At 39.2% G+C, this 21,642-nt stretch overlaps 1 protein-coding gene across 8 annotated transcripts in view; it reads right to left on the bottom strand.

The window, feature by feature from the left end:
* Positions 1-5,106: 5,106 nt before the first annotated feature.
* Positions 5,107-21,642, bottom strand: part of RASA2 (RAS p21 protein activator 2) — a 126,542-nt gene continuing 110,006 nt past the window's right edge. For 7 of the 8 annotated variants that reach the window (XM_024990161.2, XM_024990153.1, XM_005201878.5 and 4 more), the window contains 5 exons: positions 13,220-13,302; positions 12,162-12,370; positions 11,354-11,457; positions 9,759-9,948; positions 5,107-8,171 (listed from right to left, as the gene is read on the bottom strand). In XM_024990161.2, the coding sequence (XP_024845929.1) occupies positions 8,144-8,171; positions 9,759-9,948; positions 11,354-11,457; positions 12,162-12,370; positions 13,220-13,302 (614 nt within the window). In that variant the 3' untranslated portion in view covers positions 5,107-8,143. The remainder of the gene's footprint in view (positions 8,172-9,758; positions 9,949-11,353; positions 11,458-12,161; positions 12,371-13,219; positions 13,303-21,642) is intronic. The other variant, NM_001193020.3, reaches the window with a different exon arrangement.

A 21,642-nucleotide genomic window follows, 5' to 3' on the forward strand; every position in this document is an offset into this window, starting at 1 on the left:
AAGACAAAATCAGCTTTATTTTTATTTTTGTTCATCTGAGAATCCATGTTTCACAGCAATTCCAAAGCACATGTCTTTTCACACTGTGAGATCTTTGAATCAGGAGACATCTAGTAGGTCATAGATTAATTGGTTTAATATCAGAGAGTGAGTTTCCTCTAGCTGCTGGTGTCCTTTCTCAGGTTCCCTTAGCTGTTCAGAGTTCTCTGTGGTTTCATACAAATGTCAGGATGGTTGTTTGGTCTCTGTGAAAAATGCCATTGGAATTCGGCTAAGAATTGCATTGAAAATTATATATTCTTTTGGGTGGAATGGACATTTTAGCACTACTGATTGTTTTTCATCCACGAACACAGGATATCATTCCATTTATTTGCATCTTTGACTTCTTCATTAATGTCTCAATATTTTCAGTGTGCACATATTTCAAGTCCTTAGTTAAATTTATTCCTTGGTATTTTGTTATTTTTGATGCAGCTGCAAACTGATTTTCTCTTTCTGATGGTTTGTTATTGGTGTTGAGAAACACAGTTGATTTTTGTGTGTTGATTTGTAACTTTACTGAATTCCTATATTAGTTCTAATAGTTTGTTGTTGGAATAATGCAGAAAATTGGAACTGTTAAGAGTTCACTCTTTGTCACATCCTGGTCATCTGCAATATGGAAGACACAGTGGCTCCTGATATAACCTTCTCACAGTTCCTGTCAGTTACATGTGAATTCCTAGGAGAGCCGTGATGTTTCTTTGTGTGAACTGAAGTGGGTAAGGCTTGGACTTTGTAGAGAAATGTTTTTCCCTGTAACGTGATGTTTTCTGTGTTTTCTGGTGTGGTACTGACATGGGGTTTCGGAATGTCACTGACTTCCCAGTAATTTCAAACATAAAACTTTGCATTAACAAAAGAAAGTACTTTTATCTGCATGATTTATTGATTTTTAATGTGATTACAAATTCTTTATAAGACATGTGTTTAGCAAATATTTTTCTCCCACTATGAGGCTTATCTTTTGGTTTTTGAATTTAGTATCCCTAAGTAAAAATTTTTAGTTGTAGACAGTACATGTTATTAATTCCCCACTCCTTTTCTGTGTGGGCTTTTCATGCTGTACATTAAAAGTCAAAGCTCCTGACCTATGTGACAAACCCATGGCCATGTTTATTTTCTTCTATAATGTTTATATTTTTAAATGTGTCTGTGGACAATTTTGAGTGATTTTAGGTGTGAGTTATAAACTTTGTATGTACGTTCATTTCATTGCGTATGGTTTCTAATTGTTTTAGAACTCTTTGAGAAATCATGGGATACTGGCCTCCATCTCTTTGAATTCCCAAAGTATAATAGATTCAGCAGGACTGTCAGCAGGGATCTTGGCCTCCATGGGAACTGTTGAGCGGGTGAGGCCTGCATTTCACAAGTGGCCAGCAGAGGGCGATAAGCCTACCTCTCTTAGCAGTGCAGGACCTGCCTGACTTGGCCGCAGATTTGGCTCTGTGCACAGCTGACAAGGAGGGCTTCCTAGGTGGCGCTAGTGGTAAAAAAAAAAAAAGCCACCTGTCGATGCAGGAGACCTAAGAGAGGGAGTTCACTTCTTGGGCCAGGAAGATCCCCTGGAGGAGGAAATGACAACCCACTTCAGTGTTCTTGTCTTGAGAATCCTGTGGATGGAAGAGCCTGGTGGGCTACAGTCCATGGGGTTGCAAAGAGTCAGACATAACTGAAGTGACTTAGCACAGATGACAGGACATGCCAGGGATTTGGTTTCATGACAATTCAGAGCTGGAACCACATTTAGTGGATCTGTTTCTTCAGGACCTGCTGTAAGGTTATGCCATGGGAGAAAAAGTGGTGAAAAATTGGGGAGAATCTTCTCTAAGTGGCTGACTGCTGGGGGTCTGTCATTAGAGGACTCAGCAAAGGAAGGGCTTGATGTGCACAGTTGTGTGTTTAGTTTTGTGTGCAAAGCAGATGATGTGCAGTGTCCTTTGGCTTGTGATGTTCCATTTTCCAAGCGATTTATTGAGGGACATATCCTTAGGGTGTGAGAGTTGGACCATAAAGAAAGCCGAGTGCTGAAGAATTGATGATTTTGAATTGTGGTGCTAGAGAAGACTCTCGAGAGTCCCCTGGACTGCAAGGGAGCAAACTAGTCAGTCCTAAAGGAAATCAACCCTGAATATTCATTGGAAGGACTGATGTTGAAGCTCCAATACTTTGGCCACCTGATGGAAGAGCTGCCTCAAGACCCTGAGGCTGGGAAGGATTGAAGGCAAAAAGGGAAGGGGGCAGCAGAAGATGAGATGGTTAGACAGCATCACTGACTCAATGGACATGAGTTTGACCAAATTCTGGTAGATAGTGAAGGACAGGGAAGCCTGGCGAGCTGCAGTCCACGGGGTCGTGGAGTTGGACACGACTTAGTGACAAACAACATTCTTTGGCTACTCTATGTCCTTTATATGGCAGCTTTGTCATAAATTAACTGACCACATATTTGTGGGTTTATTCCTGGGCGTTCTCTTCTATTCCTCTGGCCCATGCATCTCTTGTACCATTTCTACACTGTCTTATTTCTGTAGCTTCAGAATATGAAGTCAAGGGCAGAGTTTCCTCCAGCTGCTGGTCTCCTTTGTCAGGCTCCCCTTGGCTGTTCGGGGTCCTCTGTGTTCCATATGAACCTCACATGATTCAACCCAATCTCCAACTGCCTCCTATGCCTGTGAGACTTCTCTCAGCCAGAGCAATCTGAAAAAGCCAAGTCCATCATGTCATCCCACTGCTCAAAACCCTCCCTCATTGCAGGATCTTACCAGTCCCTCTTACTCATTTTGTTCTGGCCACACTCATCTCCTTGCTGTTTTTGAGATGGGAGGATCTTTCCCTACATTTCTGTAAGACTCCCTTTCCTCATCTTCCTCAGATCTTGGTTCAAATGTAACCTTCCTAGTGAGGTCTTGCTGGAGAATCTTAGAATTCTAAGTTTATTTTAAACTTAGAATAAACCTAAGTTTATTTTTTAAATATTTACTCATTTACTTATTTGGCTGTGCCGGGTCTTTCTTCTGGCACACGGGATCTTTGATCTTCACTGTGGCGTGTGGGGTCTTTTGTTGAGGGATGCAATCTCTTAGTGGGAGCATGTGGGATCTAGTTCTCTGACCAGGGATTGAACCCATGTCCCTTGCATTGGGAAAGTGGAGTCTTAGCCACAAGACCACTAAGGAAGCCCCTAATTTTAAACTGTATCCCAGCCCCTCCAGCTCCATACACAGCACTGTCTCCCTTCCCTGCTTTACTTTGCTCCATTATACTTCTCACAATCAGACACATTTTACGTCTTCGTCTCATCTGCCTCCTCTCCTCAGAATGCAAGCTGCAAGGAGGCAGTGGTCGTGGCTGTATTCTTACCTGACACCAACTTCTGATGTAGAGTTTGAGAGACTGGGGATCAGGATTTGGAATTCATGTTAGCCCATATTGCAGTGTTTCCCAAACTTCTAAAAAACGCCCCATATTAACATAAATATTGCAGGCTCCATACTGCAAAGGGCCTCTGGATGAAAACTGTGGTCTCACCTACGCATTTGTATGGGTCAAGATTTTGTTGAGATTTTTCTGTAGTATGAAGTACAAAAACAGGTGTTTGCACTTTCAAGTGTATGAATTTTACTGACTATGCCTTTTCAAACTATGTCTGAGCCCTCTATCTCCTCAGGGAGATTCTGACATGCCTCTCGAAGCATCCCTCAGTCTGCCCAGCACCGAGTCTGTCTAAAATGATGGGTGCTTTTTTAACAGTGCAGTGTGGCCTTCTCAGTTCTGGGTGGAGTTGAGAATATGTGTTAAATTTGGAAAACAATGTTGTCTACTCTGGACAGAACTTTTTTTTGATGAGCAAAAACTCCATGTATCTAAGACCATGTCAAAAAGTAGATCAATACAAAGAAATCACAAAGGCTTTGATAGTATGAAATAAAGACAATTTGAGACAACGCAGAAAACTAAATAAATCCAAATAGGGCTTTAAGCAGGTTATACCTTCTCTGCTGTTAATACCTAGACATAAGCTTAAAACATGGCACCAAATGGCTCACCAAACTAAGATGTCACATGGCAAAACGATAAGCTACAGAGACTTTCAGCCACAAGAGACTAAACCTCAGGTGAAGATGTGAACGAGGAATGAAGACTCATGGTCTCTGGACACGGTCTCTGGTCAGTTTATTTCTAAAGTACATCAGGTATACCCAAGGCAGGTATTCTCTGAAGGACCACGCTGGCCGTTGAGACTTAGGGTAGTAGGGAAACTCACATGGCAACTGCAACAGGAAGGGACTCTGCTTGGCCTCAGGTGGCTCTTATTTTGGAATCATGAAACTTGAAAAGGGAAACCCACCAAAAATACGGTCTCCTCTATCTGAAGAACTAGCTTGTATCATGAATAAAACTTGCATAGAACCTCTTGATGCTTCTATTCTAAGGTCTATTCTTTTCTTTAAAATGATGAGTCTATAGATGCCCATTATATCCAGTTGACCGATGGTGAGTTCAACTATGCCCTTACCAGTTTTTCTAAGGTCTGTTCTAATACATGGGCTTATGTGGAAGTCTGGTATTTCAATAAAAAGAAGATGCTTAAGAGATTCAGAACCCTATTCCTTCATCTTTACCAACCTGCAATTCCTCTGGGGTTGCAGGGGCTAGGTCTTATCAAGGTCTGTTTAGAAATAATAAGAGGCTGCTGAGGGTAGTAATGGGGAAGATCCTGGCTCCTTTCACTGGGGGCACAAGTCAGCTCTAAACTGTGGACTCAGATGAGTGGAACATACCCCCACATACTGGACGTGCACGGCTCTCGGGAACGACGGGTCCTGCACACGGCAGGTCCTCCAGACAAGTCTGCTGAATGAACAAACAAGGGCCTCGGTCCAAACAACCAGCCCAGATAAACGCCGCAGGAGGTTTCTGCACCCTTTTCAGATGGCTTGCTCTTCTGTCATTGAGGACTCCTCACTTGCTATTCCCTTCCTAATAGGTGAGTTATGGTCATTCTAATGAGCAGAGATTCTCACATCAGTGAGAAAGTGAGGTCACGCAGAGAGTGGACAGGCTTCTTGTAATTTATTTGTTATTTCCAAGCAACAGCTACAAAAGTTTTTAATTTTTATAATACTCTTGATAAGAAAATAAAATTTAAATAAAAATACATTCTCAACAGTACAACATGGTTACACAAATTCACTACATTAAGTTTTGATAACTTACATTTTCAAACTGGACACTGTAAAAACCAATATTTACTAGCAACATATTAATTTCCAAGTTAATAAAAATGGAAGCAGATAGTATCAATCGAGACTGGTAATTTAGAATGAGTCCTGTAGTTTTCACATACTGTAAGGACACCTAAAAGGCTTTGAGGCTTTTTGTCTTTACAGGATGTACCGTTAGAACAAATTAAAGGTGCTTTTACTTAAAAATGACATCTGTCTTCTAAAACCTGGCATGAATAAGCCTTTCTGAAAAATGAATGAAATTAGGCTTCAGAAACAGAAACAAAAGCTACATCATTCATCACCCTTTTTTTTTTTTTGTACAATAAGCAAAGCCTTGTTTTGACACTTAAATCATTACCCGTGATATTATAAACATACTTCTTTGGCAAAGAAAATAGTTCAATTTGATAAATTATATTCCTGGGAGTAAAAAAATGTTGCTATTGCCTATTATCATATTAAATGAATATTAAAAAACAAAGCTAAACAAAGAACAAACGATGACAACAAAACAAGCGACACGCCACCATAATTTCAAATGATGGAAATGGCTAAACTAAGAACCAAGTCGGCATTTATGGCAAGAGTTCCTCCGGATCATCCTTTGCTTGCTTTCTTGGGGTTTTCACGGCGTTAGGGTAAAGTGAGCTGCCATGTATTTTTCAAGTTTGGAAAAGGGAGAGAAAGCAGATCAGGTAGTAAAAATCAAAGTACTCATAAGTAACAGCGGAAGAATGAGGCCCTTGGAAGCAAGTAAAAGTACCTCGGTTATCTTTGGGTCCCACTGACATGGTCTCTTATTTCAGAAGACTTTCAAAGAAAATTTCATTTCACATTACTTGTTTTTAGGCTGTGCCAAGGTGGTTAATTCCAGTCAAACTGGCTGTTTAAAAGTGAAGAAAAGAACTAGTAACTGAATTCTTTTCAAATTCTGAGTTACATATTCAGACAGCCTTGGTCCCTTTGAGAACACTGTGATCTTTAAAAACAGTCATAACTTGGTATTATGTTACCAAGGGCTTGATATTAGAAATGTCAGAATATAAGTCAAGAAGCCACTGGAGAGCAATGAGTGGTACCTGGCAATGCTCACATGGCCTTTCCAGGCGTACATTCAGAGACTCTGAAAAGGAAATTTCAATCTGAATAAAATTCAACAGTGAGAAATGGATTAAAACAGTAAAATTCTTTCACACTGATTAATCAGTGGAGTTTATGGAATCTACAAATTCATAAAATTTAAAAGTCTTTTTCAAACTTGTCTTTAAAATGGGCCAGGAATAACTTAATGCAGACTAGGACTGATCCTTAAATAAAACTAACTGATTTTTACAAGTCCTTTAGAGAAATACATTGCTTAGTTGTAATCATTTATGGAACTTTGATTGTTTGCCAATGGTCTTTAAAAATAATTACCCAGTAACGTTATAATTTAAAAACAATCACTCACCAATAACATAATTGGCAAAGTGTATCTTGAAATATAGCTTATGTTCAGGGAAACAAAAAAGCACTACTAGCTAGACTTACATTAATAAGTCACAGTTTTAAACAGAAACGTGTAAAATACTCCAAGGTTCAAAGTACCACATTTAGAAAATGTTTTGAATTTAAAAACACGTAGTAAGAGTACCATGGTTTTTAATACTGATGAAGCGAAGTGTATTCCTCTTAACTTCAAGGTGGCCACTTGCTTCGACTGCTTATTTACAGTTGTGATTTTTAGGATAAAGGTAAATTATTAGGGAAAAACAGGATTCAAACAGTTGCTTGCCCAATTCCATTTGGCTAGCAGGCAATAAGGAAACAGCAGTGAAATATAAACATTTTCAAGAAAGCATTATTTCTAGACTTAAACACTGATCATTCAACTGATCATAAAGGTTAGATACCATGGAGTATCTGAAGCATAATCTGGGGTCGCCCAGATGAGTAAAGTGCACCGAGTGACTGTCCTCGAGTTGGATCTCACCCTCACGTGGGGAGGAGGGCGTCCCGTGGTGGCGGCCCTTATAATGACGGGGCAACGAGTGAAGTCAAGTGATTGTACCACCACCTGTCCCCACTGTTTACTTTCTCTTCTTTTTCAGAAGTGAAGTCCTTAGAAGTCACAACAGCCTGAACTCTCAAATCAAAAATATGAGTACCTGATGTTTAAACGGTGAAAAAAAATTTAGTGGTCTGGTTGTATTTCATCTGCCATCACTCATCCCACATGTAAACAAGATGCAGACAACAGTACATGTTCCCTGATTTCTCCTATCTGAGCTGTTTGCATCTCTAAATGGGTAAAAGGGTCCACCAACTTCCAAGGATACTGTGGTAGTTTCTAAAGTTTCTGTCACTGTCTCTAATGTAATCTGTAATGACCGATGGGCCAAAGGAGATCTTTTTTGTTTTTTTTTGAAGAGGAAGGGTCTAGATGAACTAAACGGAAAGCTCTGAATAGTCATGGATTGAAATTTTCTAGTAAAACACAATGTTGGCAGTATAGAGCAGGCACTAATGGTAGTGAAAAGTCCACAGAACATGGAGTGTTACAAGAAGAGATGGTTTCTTGCTATGGAGGAGTTCTCCTTTTGTTATAAAGCTTCTTTAGGAAGAGTCTTTCTATTAAAAAGAAGTTGCAGAAACATGGCTTTCGACACATAAGATATGAAGGGAATCCTGGGTTTTAAATTCTCTAGTGAAACATCACACCAGAATTTCCAAACAGTTAGTTTCAATTATTAAATATTAAATACAATGTGAATGCAGATGACAGTGAAGCCGATGTTCATTCTTAAATACTATGAACAAAATACACGATGAATTGAAAAACTCCAACTAAAATATCTTCCAGTTCTTCCGAATCAATTGGCCAAACTCTAAAATATTTTCCCGATTGGATTTTCCCTAGAAAATAATAAAAATAATTTTTCAAATGTTGAAGAAAATTGTAAAAAGTAACAAATATCTCATAGTATCCAGTGTCTGTAATTCTCTCTTGCCAAGTCCTACGTCACTGATTCAGCAAGCTTTTTGTGACTACCCAGTAAATGTCAGGCACTGTTTGAGCAACTGTGGACACAGAGGTGAAGACAAATGACAAACCCTTGGCCCTGTGGAGCCTATATTCTGCTACAGAGAAAATAAGATAAACAAATAAAATATTTAGCACAAGAAAGAGTGCTAGGTTTTAAGTGAGAAAAATACAACTGGAAGGGGTATAGTGTGTGTGGGTACGGTGGGGGAGAATACTACTCAGGAAGGATGCCAAGCACTGGCTAGAACCTCACGGAAACCTGCCATGGCTCCAAGAAAACTGCATTACTTTACCGCTGGAAGAGAACAAAATATACTAATGTAGAAAAGACAGTAACAGGATGCTTACAATAACCTTTTTACTGTACTGAGCCTTCCATCTAGGCAGAACACAAATATTTATACCGGTCAAACTGATTTTTACTGTTTATAAAACACAATTAAAATGATCAATCCACGTAAGTTAAAAAAAATACTTAAAATGGTTGGGGCCAAGATTCAAAGCCCCCTTATGAATCAGCTCTATGGCTTCCCTGATAGCTCAGTTGGAAAGAATCCGCCTGCAATGCGGGAGACCTGGGTTCAACCCCAACTGTACCTCTGTGCAAACAGAAGCCTGATTCTAGTGCTGGTGCTGGGTAGCCCCCATGGTTCAGGGGAAGCCAGGGTAAATTCAGACAAGGTTTCTTTCCTTTTGAGGAAGAAACAGCTCTTTCTGCCTCTAGACACTATTATTATAAATGTGAACTATTGCAGCCCAGCTGTGACCATAAGGGCACCAGCCTGAGGAAGACAGAAATCATCTTGTTTGATTTCTAATGGCTGAGTGGCTGGATCATCCTTGATGACAGTGTTGAGCTAAACTAGCTAAATGTAGAAATCAGGACTTATAATTTGTGAGATTAAATGTTTTCCTATTATTTAAGCCATTGAGATTTTCTGTTACTTGCTGCTAAAAAAAATCTAATTGATGGAATGTAAAGTACTTGGCACAGTGTCTAGTGGTGAGGAGGAAGGTCCTTAATAACTGTTGTTGCTGTTCCTATCAGTGTCCATCTGCCTCTGAGATGGATCCAAAGCATCAATTATAAAATACTTCTAGCACTGTCAAAGCTAATTTTTTTTTGTACTTAGGATGTATAAAGGTACTGTGACAGATAAAGAAGAGGATCAGTAAAAATCAAAACAAGAAGCTACTAAGTATTCAATTCAATGATTAAACTGAAATATAACACTGAAGGTGACGATAAGGTACTGCCCCAACACAATGAATGATGCTAGAATTGAAAAGACTCCTGCAGGAGTGACTCCGGAGATTCCTGCACAAGAGAAAGGTTTTAAGTTGGTCTTGAGAGAGGAAGGTAGGCAGGAGACCTGCACTTCGGGTGTGAGTAGAGGGTAGCAGAGGAAAGTGCAAACTGTGTTCAAAAATGTCTGAAGTATCTTAACAGTACTTACTTGCTCCCGTATTTTGCACTACTTGATCTTTTCTTCCTATACTTTTCATGAGGTTCATCTAGCTTCTCTATGACACTTTTTATTTGTTGAATTGTCTTGAAGGTTGTTACAGAATCCTCAATTACAAAGTTGGAATAGTCATCAGGCTCTTTCTGTGGTCCTTGATAGACTGCTATAGTTCCACAAGCCTCTACAAGAAGAAATGAAATCTCTGATCAGACAACTAAATTCATTAAGCATAATCTGTAATATAAATAAAGAACTTTTCAAGAGGGGCTCAAGCTGGGAAAAGCTCCCTTGGAAATGCATAGACAACCAAAATCCATACATTTTATTAATTATAATTACATATGCAAAAACAATATTTTTATTTAAAGAACTCCTTTGGGAGTTTGTCACCTTCCATATAGGTAACATTTTGATAAATGCCTTTGACTGTGTGGATCACGATAAACTGTGGAAAATTCTGAAAGAGATGGGAATACCAGACCACCTGACCTGCCTCTTGAGAAACCTGTACGCAGGTCAGGAAGCAACAGTTAGAACTGGACATGGAACAACAGACTGGTTCCAAATAGGAAAAAGAGTATGTCAAGGCTATATATTGTCACTCTGTTTATTTAACTTATACGCAGAGTACATCATGAGAAACGTTGGGCTGGAGGAAGCACAAGCTGGAATCAAGATTGCCGGGAGAAATATCAATAACCTCAGATATGCAGATGACACCACCCTTATGGCAGGAAGCGAAGAGGACCTAAAAAGCCTCTTGATGAAAGTGAAAGTGGAGAGTGAAAAAGTTGGCTTAAAGCTCAACATTCAGAAAACTAAGATCATGGCATCCAGTCCCATCACTTCATGGGAAATAGATGGGGAAACAGTGGAAACAGTGTCAGATTTTTGGGGGCTCCAAAATCACTGCAGACGGTGACTGCAGCCATGAAATTAAAAGACACTTACTCCTTGGAAGGAGGGTTATGACCAACTTAGATAGCATATTCAAAAGCAGAGGAATTACTTTGCCAACAAAGGTCCATCTAGTCAAGGCTATGGTTTTTCCAGTGGTCATGTATGGATGTAAGAGTTGGACTGTGAAGAAGGCTGAGTGCCGAAGAATTGATGCTTTTGAACTGCGGTGTTGAAGAAGACTCTTGAGAGTCCCTTGGACTGCAAGGAGATCCAACCAGTCCATTCTAAAGGAGATTAGTCCTGGGTGTTCTTTGGAAGGAATGATGCTAAAGCTGAAACTCCAGTACTTTGGCCACCTCATGCGAAGAGTTGACTCATTGGAAAAGACTCTGATGCTGGGAGGGACTGGGGGCAGGAGGATAAGGGGACGACAGAGGATGAGATGGCTGGATGGCATCACCGACTCAATGAACATGAGTTTGAGTGAACTCCGGGAGTTGGTGATGGACAGGGAGGCCTGGCATGCTGCAATTCATGGTGTTGCAAAGAGTTGGACACGAATGAGCAACTGAACTGAACTGAACTGAATGAGAATCTTTTGACTTTAAGATAATGCCAAAGCAACACTTCAGGTACTGGTAATGAAGGATCATGATTATATAAAAGAATTTTAATTATATACTTACCTTCCATTTTATGCAGCTTAAGTAAACTGAGGGTGAAAAGGGAGTAAATTCTTTCTGTTTCTCTGTCTTCGTCAATATCTATTTGTATGTCTGCAGGGACACCTCTGTGTAAAAATGAAATAAAACACACTGGAAAAATATCATTTTGTTAACATGCTAAAGACTTCTGACTGTTTGAGACTGAAAACAGAAACACAGAATTTTGTAAAAGGAACCTTAGGAATCTAGTCTAACTTGATAATTAAATAGATTGAGATTCTTAGGTTTGGTCATTATGTGACTATACTCAAAAGGAAGAGGATTTTAAGTGCAATCATTTTCACTACTTGTGCTTCATCATATTACTTTATAAGTCTGTAAAGCTACCATGGCTGTTCCACGCAATTACAACAAGAATGCTAGGCCCTTCTTCCTCAATACCTTGCTCAAGTTTGCACGTCTATTTAAACACTGCCCTTTTTTTGACTTATGAAACCACAATTTACTGAGAATATTTTCATCACCCCAAAAGAATCTCTGTATTCATTAAGTACTCCCCATTGTTCCCTCCCTCAAATCCCTCACAACTGCTAATCTACTTTGTCACCATAAATTTACCTATGCTGGATACTTCATGTAAGTGTTACCCTGAAGTACATGGCCTTTGTGTCGGACTTCTTTTAGCATGTTTTTCTGGCTTTTTTTCAGCATGTTTTCAAGATGCATCCATGCACGTATCAGGACATCATTCCGTTTTATGGATGAATAATATCTCATTGTATGGATACAGCATTTAAGACACTGCCTTTGTAATCAAAAAGAAACTTACGCAGTACACGGCTTACAGCCGAGAGCATTTTCACTAGTCTCCAGACAGCAGAGCCAGTTTCCGTTTAGATATGCGGAGGGGTGATAAGAGCTGAGTCTGTTCTGATTGCATCGGCTCACCCTGCAGAGCACATCTATCCATTCATTAGCTTCTACACAATTATTTGCCTGGACATAGAGTGGTTTCTCCGTGTGTATCACTTGGAACATCTTCACAGACAATTAAGACAAAAAGTTAGTAACAGTCTAAAAATCAAACACAGTACAGAACACAAGAAGGTACGTAGCAGAAATGTAGTCTGCGTGTAGGTAACTGTTGCTCAGGTACATCATAAACGGTTATGTCCCCAGGACTGCTGGAGTTCTACGGTACTCAACAGTACAACAGAATAGAATGTTTAGAAACCACACAAGTCCTAGGGAAGGGGCTATCATACACATAGGAATAAAGGGAGAGAATTTCAGGTAGAGGAAAACCTATGGGTAAAGACAGCAGTGGGCAAATAGAAACAAGGAAATCATCTTGGTTACTTGAGTGCACTGGTGTCTATTGGTATGTACTGAAGGGCAGCAGAGGATTAGGCTGCACAGACAGGCTGGGACTATATTCTGAAGGTCAAGCTGAGAAATTTGATAAAACTCAAGTATTGAGAGAAGTTGTTTAGTCTCTCAGTTGTTTCTGACTCTTTCGACTCCACGGACTGCAGCCCACCAGGCTCCTGTCTATGGGGTTTCCCAGGCAAGGATACTGGAGATGGTTGCCATTCCCTTCTCCAGGGGATCTTCCCAACCCACGGATAGAACCTGCATCTACTGCACTGGCAGGCGAATTCTTCACCACTGAGCCCATTGAGCACAGAATTCTTAAATGAAAAAAGTGCCTTTAACTTAATAGGTGAGGTGGACTATACAAAGCATCAACAGTAATGGACAATTTTAAACAGAGTTCCAGCTACGAATTATAAGATATTAATGATTAAAAACAAATACTAAACTTCTTGTAAAATTTTCAGCTAAGTAATATATGCAGTTTAAAAAACTTTAAATTATATAACTTACATTTTTCTTGTTGAAAGAGCTCTCTTCCAGTTTTTCCACAGCAAGAATGTTTTTCACTGGAATTGTGTAAATTGCATCTTTGCCTAAATTATAAAAGAAGATAAAATTAAAATAATTTTCATCAGAATTATAAAGGTGAAAGGTTAACTCTATATGGTTTAAGATCATTCTCTTGACGGTGGGTGGGTAAGTGACCCACACATTTCCAAATGGTGCACAATAAATATGTTTTATGGACCAAATGAATCTTCATTGTTTTCCACGATATGACTTCCTCTTTAATTAAAATTAAAACATTTTCATGGAAAAATTAGGGAATAAATTTAATCTCTGTAGAAAATAAAAATATTATTGTACTTTGTAACATTAATTATATGGAGACTGAAAAAATACATAATTTACAATAAAGGCCTACTCAAAACTTGCTGAGACATGGAATTTTCTTCATGGAGTTATTACATAAACAAAGAATCTGACTGTACCTAAGTGGATTTTTCTGCTTCTCCAACCTAATATTTAATTAAGGAACTAACCCTCAAAACAATTATTTGAAACTGAAAAATTGTTCATTACTTTTGCGTACTGTCTGGTCAGCTGACTAGAGCTACCAAATTTACTTTAAGAGATACAGGGAATAAAAGTAAAAATTTTACTTGGTAGAGTGAATCATTAACCTAATTTAAGAATTTGGAAATTTGTTTGCTAAAGGGGCTCCACAACAGCATGAGGCTATGATGCATTTCAACTTAAAATTTACTTGAATAAAATACATTCATATAATCATGCTGCTGCTAAGTCGCTTCAGTCGTGCTGGACTCTGTGCGATCCCATAGATGGAAGCCAACCAGGCTCCCCCATCCGTGGGATTCTCCAGGCAAGAGTACTGGAGTGGGTTGCCATTTCCTTCTCCAATGCAGGAAAGTGAAAAGTTAAAGTGAAGTCGCTCAGCTGTATCCGACTCTTAGCGACCCCATGGACTGCAGCCTACCAGGCTCCTCCGTCCATGGGATTTTCCAGGCAAGAGTACTGGAGTGGGGTGCCATTGCCTTCTCTGTCATATAATCATAGAAACTAAGCAAATATAATCATGAACTTTTCTGGTCATTTACATTATAAAATGTGGTTCTTAGAAAATGAAAGCTTTGCTTCCCTCCTCCCAACAAACTTCAGTTTAATGACTTGTGGGCTGAAGTGCTGAAGGTGAAGATCTTTTATATTACTCATGGATTAATGTACAGCTTTGGGGTTAAAGACACTAAAAAGGTTTTCTTTATTGAACAGAGAAATTAACAAAGAGTATTTGCTAAGCTTAGTTCCTGCTGTAAAATCTAAAATTCGTGTGATTCAAGCAGATGTGTGATATACAATATACAGTCACTTAATTTAGCTATCACGTTTAGCTATCCTATAACAGACACTATCCTAACCACTTGGGATAGAGCAGTGAATAGAACATATAAGGCCCCTAATGGAGTTTGCATTTAGGTCTGGAAAGACTGACGAGGACAAATATTAGGTAGAGATAAATGCAATAAAGATAGCAACATAAAGTGATGCGACAGGAAGTAATTGGGATGTTACTTTAAGTTGGGCAGTTAGGGAAAACTTTTCTGAAGAAATGACATTTAAATACAACAATTACAAATTATATATACATGTGAAAATAGGAAAAGACTATCAGCAGTCTGCTGGAAGCAGACAAGATCAAATTTATGAAGGGGTGAGGGGAGGCGAGGAGGGAGGAAACTGCAAGAAGCCACAGCTGGAGCCGCATGGAGGAAAAGACACATTTGCAAAAGGAGGGCTGGTCAGAAGAGCTTCAAGCCAGAGTCACTGGACACAGCGAGCTGGGGGGACGGGGGGGCATACTTAGATGTCTATCAGGATGACTACGTGGTAAGCTGCATTTGGAGCAGCTGGGTCAATTAGGTCCTCACATACTGTCCCCCTCAACCCGCTTGTACTAAGCAGCAGTCCACAGAGGCACAGTCCCAGGTTGAAGCAGTGAAGATGCATACTGGCTGGAAAGCGGGGTAGCCACAGGCTGCTGACAGTGCCCATGCCAGGGGACGAGCACCAGCACCCCTGCCCATCAGCAGCTCATCCTTTCCCTCCCTTGATCACACTGGCCATAAGCTACTGGATCCTCAGGCAGGTGAATGCACTGTAACACAAAAATGAGCAAATTGCCAAAAAATCACCAAACGGATGAGGAAAATCAGCACTCTGAAGGAAACACGTACAACAAAGAGAATAACATTGGAGGAGATCAGGGGTGTAACACATGAGGGGGCAGAGGAGACATGCCTTTGGGTGCCAATTTACATGGGGCACCACAGGGTCCAGAGAATTTAAAAATTGTGCAGGAAGTAGATTCTGTAGATTTTCAACAACTCTTTAGATTTGTTGAATACACAAAGCATGCCCACATCCTAGAATTGCTGTGTTTGTTCATTTCTGGACAAATTATATCACAGCATACAGAGAGAAAATGCATTGTTCCCAGGCACACATGACGTTATTATTATTAGAGTTAACTGAAATTAACTGAAGTTGCTAATGTTAACTTGAACGAATTGCAAAGTGAATCAGTAAAACAGAGGATTGTACTGAGGACTCTCCAAATATATAGTACAAAAGGACAGAGCCATGATGGCTGAATTTAGAAGTTTTGAGATCAGCTGTAATAAGCATTCCAGAAACAATTGAGTTGTTCAGAAGAAAATTACTAATGAAAATGTCCAAGAATAAAGATAGAAATCTTCAGACTGAAAGGACCCATCAAGTGCTGATGAAAGTGTAGGAAGAAAGAAAGGTAATACTTAAGACACTGGGCAGAATTTTAGAGCTTGAAGGTTAAAGAAAGTCCAGAGGGTTTCCAAGAAGAATCAAGACTAAGAATGACATCAAAATCCTTACCACCAACAATGGAAACCAGTAAATCGTGGAGAAATATGTTAAAAATCTTATAGGAAATGATTTTAAATCTGGTCTTGCTTATCATTCAAGTGTAAGGGTAAAATACTTTTTTTAATATGTAAGAACTCTGAAAACTTATCAGCCCTAAAGCTATATGGAGTAATTCCTTGAGGACATAACTCCTGCAAAATAAGTAAGAATCCAGGAAAAAGACAAGTATGTTAATGTAAGAAATAGTGTTGGGCAAAGACATCAGAAAAACTGATAAGAATGCTTAGAAAAGGGCTTCTCAGGTGGCACTAGTGGTAAACAACCTGCCTGCCAATGCAGGAGATGTAAGAGAACCTGGGTTCGATCCCTGGGTTGGGAAGATTCCCTGGAGGAGGGCATGGCAACCCAGTCCAGTATTCTTGCCTGGACAGAGGAGCCTGGTCGCAAATTCCATGGACAGCATGGTCCACAGGGTTGCAAAGAGTTGGATACGACTGAAGCGACTTAGCACACATGCATGCTTAGAAAAAAATGATGAAAACATAAAAAGGTAAAAGAAACAGAAACTAGTACTAAAATTTAAGATGACTTCACTAGATAGTGTTAGGAAAAATAAATTTGAAAGCATGCTATGGTCCTTCTCCGCTTGAATGGAGATGGTGATTAACTGCAGACAATAAGATGAACACGCAAGTTTAAACCTATCTGTTAACAATTTAAAAGTAGAAACAGAATGTCCAAATTCTCTCACTAGATAAGACAGAGTGAATATGTGTGGGACTGATTATTCCAATAAAAATGCAGGAAAAAAAAAACAATCCCAACGAACAGAAGAGCTTAATAAACAGAAAACAAAACAAAATATTGGTTACAGTAATCACAATAAATGTGATGGTATTAAGTTTCCCTATTAAATGCCAAATCCAGTTTTAGTTAAAAATCACCATCACCTTCTCAAAAAGTTAAACATAAAGTTAGTTACTATATGACTCAATGATTTCACTCCTAGATACAGACCCAAGAGAAGTGAAAATATATGTCCACACAAAAAAGTGTATGTCAATGTTTACAGCGGCATTATTCATAATAATAAAAAACTGGAAACAATTTAAAGGTACATCAACTGATAAACTGGTAAAATCTGGAATATATCCAATGAAATATTATTTAGCCATAAAGTACTGATTCATGCCATATCACAGATGAACTTTGAAAACATCATGCTAAGTGAAAGAAGGCAGTTACAAGGGCTGCGTGCTAATGCGTGCTCAGTCGCTTTAGTCGTGTCCGACTCTGTATGCCTCTATAGATCGCAGCCCTCCAGGCTCCTCTGTCCATGGGAGTCTCCAGGCAAGAATACTGGAGTGGGTTGCCATGCCCTCCTCCTCCAGGGGATCTTTCCAACCCAGGGATATAACCCACGTCTCTTATGTCTCCTGCGCTGGCAGGAAAGTTCTTTACCACTAGGAAGATGGCAAAGTCCAAAACCTGGGAAGCCCAAAAGGTTACTCTTTAAATGAAATGTCCAGAACAGGCAAATCCACAGAGACAAAAAGCAGATTTGTGTTTGCCAGGGGCTGGGAGAAGGAAGGACAGGGCAGTGACTGTTAATGGGTACAGGTTTTCTTTCTGGGGCGATGAAAATGTTATGTAACCAGTGGTGACTGCATAACTTTGTGAATATACTGAAAATGAATTATATACTTTCAATAGGTGAATTTTACGGTATGTGAATTCTATTTCCATTAAAAAAAAATTACTATCTTTCTAAATTCCATATATATGCGTTAGTATACTGTATTGGTGTTTTTCTTTCTGGCTTACTTCACTCTGTATAATAGGCTCCAGTTTCATCCATCTCATTAGAACTGATTCAAATGTATTCTTTTTAATGGCTGAGTAATACTCCATTGTGTATATGTACCACAGCTTTCTTATCCATTCATCTGCTGATGGGCATCTAGGTTGCTTCCATGTCCTGGCTATTATAAACAGTGCTGCGATGAACACTGGGGTACACGTGTCTCTTTCCCTTCTGGTATCCTCAGTGTGTATGCCCAGCAGTGGGATTGCTGGATCATAAGGCAGTTCTAGGAAGATGGTAACAATAACCCTGTGTACGAGACAGCAAAAGAGACACTGATGTATAGATCAGTCTTATGGACTCTGTGGGAGAGGGAGAGGGTGGGGAGATTTGGGCGAATAGCATTGAAACATGTATAATATCATGTATGAAATGAGTCGCCAGTCCAGGTTCGATGCACAATACCGGATGCTTGGGGCTGGTGCACTGGGACGACCCAGAGGGAGGGTATGGGGAGGGAGGAGGGTTCACAATGGGGAACACAGGTATACCTGTGGCGGATTCATTTCGATGTTTGGCAAAACTAATATTGTAAAGTTTAAAAATAAAATAAAATTTAAAAAAAATTACTACCCCAAGAAAAACAGAAGTCCAGCTAGATACTGGTCCTAAGGAACATAGCTGAAATAAAGTAACTGTTAATCTTTTTTTTGATAGTATACTGAGGTTGCATACTTCTATTCCTCAGAAAATAAGTATAAGACTGGGAAAATTATTAAAAACAACCACTTCAGGGTGCTAGAAAATAACCAAACGCAAGTAAAAATCTGAGAAGTGTTCATCCATGAACAACTGCTATAGCATAGGTTAGAACCTGTGGATTTATTGTCTTCCAGGGAGGAGGTGTTTCCATAACTCCTCAGTTCAATGAAAACTCAACAGCTTTACTGGCTGAAGGTTACAGATTCAGCCTAAGGGTGAGATTTTAGAAACAATAGAGCTACAGAAAGGCTGAGATCATGAACACACCACATCCCTGGCTGACTGCTAAAGACGCCTGTATATGGATCATCCCAGAGTCTGGCAAAAGTGGAAAGCTTGGGAAGACTTGTGAATCTGCTGTGCCTTTGAATATGTTCTGATTCAAAAACAGCACAGGCGGTAAAAGGTAGAAGACTTACTGACTTCAGGCATTTGAGCTCTATGCGCAAATCATTGGCTGACCACTAAGCTAAAAAAGCTCAGGTGAGACCCCTAGGGAGGCAGCTAGGATTAGGGAATAAAACAGAACCTGAGTAAAGACAACAGCAGCTATACAATGAGAGCGCGAATGAGAGAGACAGACAGACAGACGCACAAAAAACAGACACTGCAGTGTGAATCTAGGCAAGCCTTCAGAAGAACAAAGAGAATCCAGACACACTTTATTACATACAACGCTCAGTTTTTAACCAAAAAAATAAGATGTGAAAAACAGAAAAGTGTGACCCATACTTGGGAAAGAAAGTAGCCAACAACCTGAGTCTGAGTGGGCTCAAATGCTGAATTTATTCTATTAGCAAGCAAAGCCATTATTATAAATGTTTAAACAATTTAAGGAAAATATGCTAATGATGACTGAACAAATGTGGACTTTAAACAGGAGAACAGAAACTATAAAAAGAATCAAACAAATTTTAGAGCTGAAAAGCACAATAAATGGAATGACAAATTCATCACATTTAGCTAAAAAGACTTGAGATGGTAAATAAATCAATGAATGTAAATAGAAATTATCCAAGCTAAAGAACAAAGATAAAGAATGAAGACAAATGAACTGAGTCTCACAGAGACCTGTGAAACGGTCTCAAGCATGCCTGGATAAGTATAACTTGAGTCCTAAGAAGGAGAGAAAATGAACAGAAATAAGTGAAAAAACTTTTTTAAGTTTGGGTTTGGTGAAAACCCTTAGCTTATGGCTTAAAGAAACTCAAATCCCAAAAACCTATTGAAAAATTTCAACTGCCAAGCAATACATTTTATGCCCATTATTAGAACAAAAAAGAAAGAAGGAGCAATGATAGAAAGGGGGAAATATGGAAAAGTCTTACTTTAATGAAGTTCAATTTATCTTAAAAAATGTTCAGTGCATTTAATATCCTAAGAAATCATTGCATACTCCATGGTTGCAAAGATATTCTCTTATGCTTTCACTGATCCTCTTATCTTGAATTAAATTTTGTGTGTACTATGACATAAGATGAAGTTCACTTTCTGTGTTTACCCAGTTGTTCTAACACCATTTGTTGAAAATACATTCCTTTCCCAATTGAACTGTCTTGACACTTCTGTTAAAACTAAACTGACCATATGTGTGTGTGTCTTTCTGGACTCTTGACTGTTCACCTCTAGCTTTTATGTCAAAATCTCAGACTTGAATATTGTAGCTTAGTCTTAGTCCTTCAACTTTGTTCATTTTTTTCAACACTGCTTCAGCCATTATAGTCCTCTGTTCCCCCACTGACATCAATTTTAGAATCAATTTGTCAATTTTCACCAAAAAAAACTTGTAGATTTGTAGTGGGACTGTGTTAAAATCAAGATGAACTTGAGAAGTGAATTCTTAAAAAATATCCAAGCTTCAAATCCACAAACATGACACATTAAAGAAAAAAATACTTCAGAGCCCTGTGTATCAAAATGTGTGCTCAGTCCCTAAGTTGTGTCCAACTGTTTCATGACTCCATGGACTATAGCCCACCAGGCTCCTCTCTGTCCATGGGATTCTTCAGGCAAGAATATTGGAATGGGTTGCCATTTCCTCCTCCAGGGGATCTTCCTGACCCAGGGATCGAACCTGCATCTCCTGCATTGGCAGGAGGATTCTTTACCATTAAGACATCTGGGAAGCCCCATGTGTCAAGATAGGAGCAGGTAAAAACCAAGTATTGAGATTTGTGTTTAAAACATCATGAAAACTTCTTTTATATTGTCCATCGATTATATGAGCTAGAACACAGAGAGCATATGGAAATTGTGTAGGCTCTACATACATATCTGTGTATAAAAGGTCATCCTCAAGTAGACAAGATCTAATCAAATTTGGAGAACACATATGGGATTTCAGAGATGAATTTGTTCATCATATATTATTAGTAAGCTTGGTGGAAATTTTAGAAAGTGGTTCTTAATATAGAAAACAGCATATCTGGAAGACATGGTGTTTTCTGAAGAATACCATTTATTACAAATTAATAAATGCCTAATGATAGCAGTAAAAACATGGTCCTTACCCACTGAGGATCGTGAAAGACTAGGGTGAAAGACATAAAAGTAATGACCACACACTGTGACAGAAGTTACCACTAACATGCTACAGAAATATAGTAAGAGAATACCCAACTGAAGTGGCCAGAGCTTTATGAAAATGACTTCCATAAGGAGCTGACATTTGATCTGAGGCTTAAAGGACAACAAATTACACAGGTAAAGAAGGAAAGAAAGATTTCTCGACAGAGCCAATGCAAAAGCATGAATGTAAAAGAGCACAACTGAAAGGAACTTCAAGAGTCAACCTGGCAAAGCAACATACGGAGAATGCAAAAGATGAGGCTGCACCGAGAGACGGGAAAAGGCTGCAACGTGGATAACATCTGATTACAGCATACAACTAGAAGAACTACTTGTAGAAGATGACCACATTACAGTAGAGCAATATAAAACCATAATC

This window comes from Bos taurus, chromosome 1 (genome assembly GCF_002263795.3).
Source record: "Bos taurus isolate L1 Dominette 01449 registration number 42190680 breed Hereford chromosome 1, ARS-UCD2.0, whole genome shotgun sequence".
In the NCBI taxonomy this organism is placed as follows: Eukaryota; Metazoa; Chordata; class Mammalia; order Artiodactyla; family Bovidae; genus Bos; species Bos taurus.